This window comes from Scardinius erythrophthalmus (assembly GCF_964197995.2).
Source record: "Scardinius erythrophthalmus genome assembly, chromosome: 20".
Lineage (NCBI taxonomy): Eukaryota > Metazoa > Chordata > Actinopteri > Cypriniformes > Leuciscidae > Scardinius > Scardinius erythrophthalmus.
In genome coordinates this window covers 36,321,905-36,331,904 of record NC_138240.1, presented here as the reverse complement: position 1 = coordinate 36,331,904, position 10,000 = coordinate 36,321,905, and the positions used below count along the sequence as shown (strand labels likewise).

Sequence of the window (10,000 nt, the reverse complement as noted above, 5' to 3'; positions counted from 1 at the left end):
ATGGATGGATGGACAACCAGTTACATTATTACTTTAGTATGAACTGGATTTAGATGGGAAACAATATGTAAAACATTGCCAAAGAACTTTAAATGCACTACTACTCCAACTTCAGCGCAAATGACTTTCACAATCACAATGTTCAGTGTCAGCGTCCTCTCTGTTATCTCCTCTGCAGCGTCTGAGCAAAAACAAGATAACATCGAAGGCTCGTCTCATGAAGCATCGCATGGTCCTAATTAAAAAAATATGATTATTCTACTAATGTTTTTCCCCATAACAGGGTGGACATACTAAGGTTGACCACATCAAATATGAAAGATAAAATTGGTTAAAAAAAATAGACAATTAAAATAACCAAGGATCTCACTCTGTTTTCCCTCCAAAGAAGGGATTTATGCTTTATGATATGATGTCATTTCATTTTTCCAACTTTTATTTAAAGGAAAAGTAGTAAAATAAATTGAGGGACAAGGCTAAAAACCTTGATTATAATTGCAAAAATAAATGTAATAATTGAAAAGAATATATACATTAGAGAGAATATTTACTGATATGCCCAACAATGGACAAAAGTGCACAAAATCATAGTAAGTGTTGTATTATGAAACTGGGATACACAGGCCTGGGACAGAGGGAAAATGCTGATATATGGTGGCTCAAAATGCTGTCAAATGATTTGTTTAATAAACTTCAATATGCTTAGATTACAAATGGTGTTATTTATGACTAAGACAGGTTTAAAACTGATATTGTTCAACATTTTAAGGCAGTCAGATCATGATCTTTACTGAGACACAACGGCACCGACTCCCAGGAATGACTCTCATATTTCTCTGCACTGTGTACACTGTGTGTTTTATAGTTTACATGATTCATCTGTACGGATGTTTTGTTGTACACTAGTAGTGTTTTTGCTCTAGTGAGAAGTGAAAGTGTAATGAGGGTGTGCCTGTTACATTTCACACACAATCAATCTGTAAATCGGTGTCAAACAAACATGAACCGCATGCGATTTTAGGTTTAAATGTACAGTACGGGCAGACCGGGACAGTTTTACTGCAGTGAATATTTCTCAGGATACGGTTATTAATAAACTAAAATTAGGCCTATAAAGAGCTTATCTTGGGTTTGGCAGGAATGAAAACGAGGCTGAGGGACAGAAGTACATGTTCAATACTGTAGTTTAACGACACGCTGATGAAATATTACGAAAAAATGAAAGTTGTGAAAGTTTTGAAAATTACACATAGTAAATACTGTAGTCTATCCCTCACAGCTTTTATATTTTCAATATTTGTTTTTTATTCAAATTCGCATACAATTCTATATGGCTTCTGCTCTGACTATTATTAAGGTCTATTACTGGCTTTTGATCAAAAAATAACCAGGAAATTAAATAAAAATAAAACACACACACACACACACACACACACACACACACAAAATGAAACCAGTGGAATCAGCAATGAAATCAACTTTCTCAAGCATGACAGACAACAGTTTTAAATAACCAAATTAAAATGTGTGTTTGTCAGTTGTGTGCCTCCTCATGTCACATGACCAGGTGATGAAGGGTAATAGGCCTATTATGAAACAAATGTAACTTTTTGACGACTGCACACAATCACAGATTTTAAAGTGATTTTATGAAAGGCAACAGCAATGCCTGGAACAGAAAATTATATATATATATATATAAAATCACATTTGGCCAACCGAAACTGTAATTAATATATTGTAAGTAGCCTACAACATTTACGTGTTTAAAATGTTTACAGCATATACACTTGCCTGGATAGGAATAGGCTTATCAAATAGACTGATTATATATATATATACAAAAAAAAAAAAAAAATATATATATATATATATATATATATATATATATATATATATATATATTATTATTTTTTCTACCATGAATTGTTTTCATATAGAAAAAGTTGCAAGAATGTTCCACTGAAACAACACCAGAATGCAGTTTTAGATTTGAGTAAACCTCACCTCGAAACAAATAACAGAGAACGCAAGATGAAGAAAGACACAGGAAAACGGAGCGCGTTTCCGATCAGAGAACCGCTGTCATTTACAGAAGACGCGTTTCCTGCTTTACACACACACACACACACACACACACACACACACACACACACACACACAGCTGCTCATCTTTTCTAGTCGCATGAAAACCACACACACACACACACTGTCTCTCTATCTCACACACACACACACACACACACTAAATAAAAAAACGCCGATTCCATCGCGTCTAACAGAAAGCTCACTTCATTAGCTACACTTTATTTTAAGTCGCCCCTGTTGCACAAATAAGTTCTGACTAACAATATGCGCTTACCACATTACTGATATATTAAATATTAAAATATTAAACAGACTTATAAAACTCTGTAGGCTCAGCATCTACAACTGACTGGATATTTTCTGCAGAGCAGATTATAACTGTACATGCATCATAAGAGAACAACAATGAAGTATATTTACAGTTCAGTCTAACATGTGTAACGAACACTGTAAAATAAAGTGTCAGTGAGTAATCTTGTGCTATAAAGCGCATCAAATCTCTAGCCAAATAACATCTGAAGAGCTGAAGTGTGTATTTGAAGATGTGTGAGTGGATGAATGTACATTTGAAGAGCGGAAGTGTGTATTTGACGGTGTATGTAGATGATTGAAGAGCTGAAGTGTGTAGGTATGATTGAAGAGCTGAAGTGTGTATTTGAAGGTGTGTGTGGATGAATGTACATTTGAAGAGTGGAAGTGTGTATTTGACGGTGTGTGTGGATGAATGAAGAGCTGAAGTGTGTATTTGAAGGTGTGTGTGTGGATGAATGTACCTGTTCCGTCTCCCATCCCTGATTCAGACGCGCTGATGATGAATGCCATTCAAACTGTTGCGCGAGCGCTTTCACTTCACTCCGCAGTCAGAGGAGCGGCGCATGCGCAGAGAGGCGTTACACACACACACACACACACACACAGAGAGAGAGAGAGAGACGGACAGACAGACAGACAGACAGACAGACAGTAGCCTACTCTCAGTCTGGAGCGAGTATTTAGGATTTATGATAAGGACACACTGTCTCTCTCAGCTTAAACTCTAGATGACCGATGACAGCCGAAGACAGTCACTGCTCAAGGATTCTCCACAGATCCTTTCTCTCAACATAAGACAAATGAACAAGAGAATTACATATAGGTTTATCAAAGGTTTTCAATTCATTTAAATGGAGTTAAAAATATTATACCGTTACTCGCTAGCTATATCTGTTAAATTATTTATTTGTTTGTTTAAGTTTAATATAATTTAGATTTTTTTTATATATTAATCAATTTCAAGTTAAAAGAAGTTCAGCTTTAAAAAAAAAAGAAAAGTAAAAAAAGATGTTTCCATGTGTTGTAAGGAGAAGACACGAGACCTGTCCTAGGCCCCGTAGCCCCAACATTACATTTATGCTTCAGGGTGGCAATAGGTGACTCATTTATTACATATCATATAATTATTATTATTATTTTTTTTTTACATTCTGCAAAAGAGCTTCAGTCAGCTTGTATATAGCCCACCATTACAAAGCAAATGTGTATCACTGCACAGCATAACACAACAGCATTTTTTTAAGCATCTGTCAGGCTTTCATTTAACATAACACTGTCCATTAACTGTGTTATTGCTTAAACTTAAGGAAAAAAATCATAAAACTACTTCTCAAAAAGCCTTCTTGGTTTTGAGACTCGTCCACTTGCAGTTTCCACAGGTAGACTTGAAAGCTCGTGGGACGGACATCTCTTTTCCATGTTTGAGTGTCCATGTCCTGTCTTTCCTCTGTGTCGTCACACCCATTTTGTTGAGTCACATTTTGATTGTCCGCGTCCTTCCTTGGTGTGTCACTGTGTTCTTTTGATTTCATTAAAAATGTTCTGTTCCTTCTGTTCACCTTCCCCTCGGTGAACGACATTAGATCTTGGCTGCTCAGAAAGTCCAGGAACTTCTGCTGGATTCCATGTGCCAACTTGCCATATTCTTACATTGTCGCCAAGCGGAAGTTTCTGAAGAGGTCTGGATCTTTGGTCCAAATATTCCTTCTGCTTCTTTTGTCTGCTTTCTAACAACTGCTGTCCTGGGTTAGTTACCATGCGAGGCTTCAGCAACTCTGATGTAATGGGAAGTCTTGTTCTCAGTCTTCGACCCATCACCAGTTGGGCTGCAGATGCTCCGGTCTCCTCATGGGTGAGCTTCTCAGGTTCAGCAGAGACAGGTGAGGATCTTTCCCATCAGCCTTCGCCTTCTCAAGCACATGTTCAGCAGTCTGCTCTCCTCTCTCTGCCATTACATTCGGCTGTGTGTGATGGGGGCTTGAGGTTTTGTGCATGAATTCCCACTCTTTCGCAAACATGAGCTAAACTGTGGCCCATTGTCTGAAATGACCGTTTCAGGAACTCCACGTCTGGCGAATCGTGACTTCAGATGAGTGATGACTGTTGCACTTCTTGTATCTGATCCAAGCCACTCCACTTCAGAGAATCTGGAGTGATGATCCACTAAGATAGATGCTCCTGTTGGTCGAAGGTAAACATGTCCTATCTTCTGCCAGGGTCTTTCAGGAACACTGTGTGGATGTAATGGCGTTTCTGGTGTGTGCTGCACACATCACAGCTGTATCCCATCTCCGTAATGCTTCGCGACATTCCAGGGCAAAAGAGCCTCGCTCTCCGTCTGCAGCTTTCTAAGCCTAGGTGACGTTCATGAACTCGCTTTAGCATTTCTGCTCTCATTGATGCTGCAACCATGAGCCGTTCTTCTTTGAGCAAAACTCCATCCACAACTGAGATTTCCTCTCTGAAGTTTCAATATTCTTTTGCTGCTTGACTTTTCATTTCAGGCCATCCATTTAGCACTGTCTCTGTGAGTTTTGTCAGAATCACATCCTTCTTAGTTTCCTTTCTGAATTCATCTAGTTTCTCATTTGGCACAGGTAAGTTTGACATTACCATATTATGCACCTGAGCTTCTATTCCTTCATCAGGAGGGCCGGTCTCTGGTAAGTGCGCTCTGGATAATGCATCAGCTGTGTGCATCTCCTTACCTGGCTTGTACTGCACGTTCACTTGATATTTTTGTCGTCTCATTGACAGTCTCTGTATCCTAGCTGGAGCACTGCTCACCGGCTCTTGCATTATTGCTTCAAGCGGTTTGCGGCCGGATTGTACGTCTACCTCTCTTCCATAAACAAACTGATGAAAACTCTCAGCTCCAAACACAATCGCAGCATCTCCTTCTCTATTTGCGCGTAACGCTGTTCTGTTTCAGTCAATGCATGTGATGCATGAGCCACTGGCTTGTCCTCTTGAGGTAGAACAGCAACAGCAACAGTGTTCCTCCTCCCACTGCCAGCAACATCATCTCTGGTAAGCACACGCAATGGCTCAGTATCTTGTGACATGTTTGGAATGAACTTTGCGAGGTAAGTGACCATGCCTAGAAATCTCTCCACATCCTTTCTGCATTCCGGAGTGGCCATTTCTCTGACAGCCTCTATGTTGGTCTGATCTGGTTTCAAACCATCCTTTGCGAAGATGTGACCGAGATATTTGATTTCCTCTAAGCCTTCTCTTTATTCAGCTTGAAGTTCTTGACCCTTGCTCTCTCTAACACTTGCCTCAGTCTGTAATCACGTTGCGCTTTTGTTTCTCCCCACATCAAAAGATCATCAATGCATGTCTCAACTTAATCCGTCCTGTGAAAAACTTCAGGAGCGGAGTTGACCCCAAATGGGAGTCGGAGGAATCTGAAGCGGCCAGAAGGAGTGTTGAATGTGCAAAGGCGAGAGCTGGCTTCATCTAATCTGAGTTGCCAAAAACCTGAACTTGCATCCAACACTGTAGAGTATTTGGCTTTTGAGAGTCTGCTAGGTATTTCCCTTTGCCGTTGGTTGCTGGTAGTGTTCTCTCATTACCGCTGTGTTGAGAACTCGGGGGTCTAAACATATTCTTAATTCCCCATTAGACTTTTCCACAATCACCATGTGGCTGACCCACTGAGTGGGCTCTTCAGTTCTCGCTATTACCTTCATTTTTTCCATTCTGCTCAGTTCTGTGTTCAGGTTTTCTCTCAGGGTCTAAGTGGATGAACTCTCGGAACCACATTTCCATCTATCCAGATTGTGTGCTCGCCCTCCAGGCAACCTATGCCCTCAAACACATCAGCACACTCCGTCAAGATATCCATCTGGCCACTTTTGCTCAGTTCCATCACTCTCTGTATGAGCCCCATTTGTTCACATGCATTCATTCCTAATATTGGTTTAGCATCTGATTTCACAACAATGAATTCCAGTACTTGTGTTTTCTTTTTGTATTTCACTGTCCAGTTACACTGTCCTTTCACAGGTATTTCTCTTCTCTTTTATTTAGAAGGCGGGAGTTATCCTGTCATGTTGCGCGTTGCACTTTCCTTCATTTATAGTAATATAATTGCAGTCTTTCTGTATAATTTTATACATTATTATACAGTATTATTTCATGTATGTTTCTATCAAAGGTTAGAGCACTTGAATGAGCAGGGTATGTTTAAACTGGCCTAATGTTGATATATTTTATGTGGGACATTCAGTTATCAGACTGTGTTATGTTAAAATGCAGATATGCATATTAAATTGAATGTGGACTGGTGTTTGCTTATGCATTCTGAGATTGTTGTTTTAAAACTGCAATTGTCTATGAATTCCACAGAGTTATCACTGTACAGAGGCCTTGTCTCGATGAGCTGGAGTTAGGCGTTGTCTTGGAAAGAAAAAAAAAACTAAGAATTAGAAAAATGAAGTGAAAGTCATGCAAAGGGTTTGTGTAAATGTTATTACATCTAAAAGGCATCCTGGGGCCAGATGTAGAAACTCAGAAACAAGAAAGAGGAAGTACTGAAGGTCAGGTGACACGCATAACAGGAAGACCAACGAGGTGTGACGATACCTCAACCAAAGCCACTAGAAAGCAGGTTAGCAAAAACAGGCATAATGCATGCTAACACTGCGGTACGCAGAGGAGGAGACCAGAGGCTGTTTGTTTTTAATGGATGTCAATGGAGGAGCGGCTTCACTACGCTGAATAAACCGCTTTAAGTGGGAAAACGGCTTATTTAATGGATTGACAGCCTCTCTGCTAATATGCTAACATGTTTGCTGTTAAAGTCCCCCTGTAGTCAATCATTTTATCCATTAAAACTCATCTTTGATCACCAAAATGACTTATTTAAACGTTTTAAATATCTTGAATGTATCTCGCCTCATTTAGTATGCGCAGTTCTATGAATATGCAAATGAGCCCCGCCTCCACTCACTCACTCAGCTCAGAGATCCACTGGTTGACGATCACACGTTGATCTGATTGGTTACAAGGTAGTTTGTGACGTCAGAAACACCAGCGATTTCAAAGTGTGTTTTTGAGACTGTCTTTGGTTCACTGCAGTTTTAAGGAGGAAATACTCAGCAATGGTGTCGACTTATGAATTTACACATGGTTTGTCTTAAAGCACATTAAAAACACCACATAGACACATAAACAACATTAAAAGCTGGATTTACACCACAGGGAGACTTTAAACATTACCCCCGAAACTGTCCCGGACAACTCTGAACAATGATGTCAAGGCTGTAATGTGATTGTTATCAAGGCACATGTTATACTTTCTCCAATGGTAGAGCCACATACCCTCACATCTCCCAATAACAAGACTGGAGGACCATGGCATCCTCTGCTGCCTCAGAAGAGAATTAATTCTGACTCATTTGAGACAATAATCAAGTAAAGTATAGCCACTATAATATATATATATTTGAAGAGTTCAGATGCAAAAGCCTCTAAGTGCCATCTGAAATTTTCTTCTAGAATGATTATTTTTATGAAGCTTGTATATTTAAGTTCAGTAATTTCACTTAAATGGCAATGAAAATTACCTATTAATTGTCATTTAAGTGAAATTACTGAACTTAAATATACGAGCTTGATAAAAAGGATCATTCTGGAAGAAAATTTCAGATGGCACTTAGAGGCTTTTGCATCTGAACTCTTCATATATTCCTTATAATAAGGAAAACTGGTCTTCCAGTCTCTTGATCACCTTTTACAGGTATAACCACCTGGTTTGTTGCAGGTCCAGCATGTACCAGCAAAATGTAAGTTTTTTTGGCTTTTAGGATGAAAATGCTAGTCTTACTGTTATCTATAAGCATGTGTGCTCCAAAACAATGACAAAACTCGCATTTAGAAGATATAAGCTTTCAAAACTTAGTCTCTCTCACTTCCGCCACTATGGATCAGTGATTTTAATGACATCACTGCGTTCTGCCCCCTACATTATACACAGACGCTGAAGCTGTGGCTGAAATCGATCATGAATGACACATAATGCACTATATAGGGATAGGGAACGATTCAGACAGTGTGAATATGTTTTCCATTGGGGCGAAAGAAGTCTGGTTTCACGTTAGCGTCACGATAGTAGAGCGGATCATGTGATCGAGTCGCCGCGGACCAGAACACGTATCGGATCCATTTGAATTCTGCACAGAATGATATTTCAAAGCAATATGGAGGAGATTAGGAGGAGAAACGGTTCGAGATTAGGAGGAAACTGCGGCTTTAATGAGCTCAACAGCTCTGAGCTGTGATATAAACCAAACGCTATTGGCTATTTTTAAAAAGGGGAGGAGCTGTTTGATATGCCCCGCCCACTCTCTTCCTGTTTCAGTGGAAATTACGTCAACACATTGAATGATGCTGTGCATTTCAAGGCACTTCAGTGGGACTTTAAGAACACTTCATATCTTTTGCAAACATGGTCTTATAATAATCAGCATCTAAGGGGTTGTGTACACGACATTGATTTCAACCAAAAACTTTTTATGTTTTGGCCGTTCAGTTACATGACAACAACATTTTGAGGGCCTGAAAGAACAACAAAAGTGCAAATTTTTGACAACGATACCGTTATCGTCTCTGTGTAAGCTAAAAAACACAGTGACATCATGTGTATTACGTGTTCCGTCTATAGGCGCGTAGTGTTTCTTCACATCGCCACCTACTGGCCTGGCAGCAGAATGCAGCGCGTGAACGGGATCATTTTGACGACGCCGTCATTGTCTGTACATGAATAAAAAAAATTTTAAAAAAGGAGAAACTTTTCAATCATTGTCATACCCTGAAACCCCTGTTAAAATCCACTGAGAGTGATGAAATAGTCACAGCACACACTTTCACAATGGCTGAATAATCCTCCAACAGGAAGTCAGTACCGCCCAAGAAAACCTCTTATGAAGAAGAAACATATCCAGTGGTTTATTTGTTTATGTAAAGCGCTTTGAGATTTGAGAGTTATAAAGGCGCTATATAAAATAAAGGTTTTATATATATTATATGAAGAGTTCAGATGCAAAAGCCTCTAAGTGCCATCTGAAATTTTCTTCTAGAATGATAATTTTTATGAAGCTCGTATATTTAAGTTCAGCAATTTCACTTAAATGGCAATGCAAATAACCTATTAATTGTCATTTAAGTGAAATTACTGAACTTAAATATACGAGCTTCATAAAAATGATCATTCTAGAAGAAAATTTCAGATGGCACTTAGAGGCTTTTGCATCTGAACTCTTCATATATATATATATATATATATATGTATGTATATATATTTATATATATATATATATATATATATATATATAATACAGTATTGTGGGGAAGCATGCCAAAGTTAAAATAAATGTACATTATTTTCATTTCAAATAACTGAATAAATGAGTAATTAATAAATGAACTGAGTAAAAAGTAAAAAGTCTCACATAAACACCAGTGACCAGATACTCTTTAATTCATTGATATGCTATAAGACAGCTTTTATACACATGAAAGGCTTTTAATAATACTGGCTCTGGTTCAAACTCTATTAAAAGGGAAGCAGGTGCAAGTTTTCATGGGATCCACC

The 10,000-nt window shown here is 38.7% G+C and overlaps 2 protein-coding genes across 5 annotated transcripts in view; both read right to left on the bottom strand.

Annotated features, from left to right (window-relative positions):
• susd3 (sushi domain containing 3) overlaps positions 1-3,053 on the bottom strand; it is an 11,069-nt gene extending 8,016 nt beyond the window's left edge. Inside the window, exon 1 of the mRNA XM_081348130.1 lies at positions 2,862-3,053. Coding sequence (XP_081204256.1) covers positions 2,862-2,910 — 49 coding nt within the window. The 5' untranslated portion in view covers positions 2,911-3,053. The remainder of the gene's footprint in view (positions 1-2,861) is intronic.
• Positions 3,054-9,862: 6,809 nt separating this feature from the next.
• The window catches only part of fgd (faciogenital dysplasia), a 78,156-nt gene continuing 78,018 nt past the window's right edge, over positions 9,863-10,000 (bottom strand). For 3 of the 4 annotated variants that reach the window (XM_081348123.1, XM_081348120.1, XM_081348122.1), the window contains one exon: positions 9,863-10,000. This exon is cut by the window's right edge and continues 540 nt beyond it. The gene's annotated coding sequence lies outside the window, so the exon portion shown is untranslated. The other variant, XM_081348121.1, reaches the window with a different exon arrangement.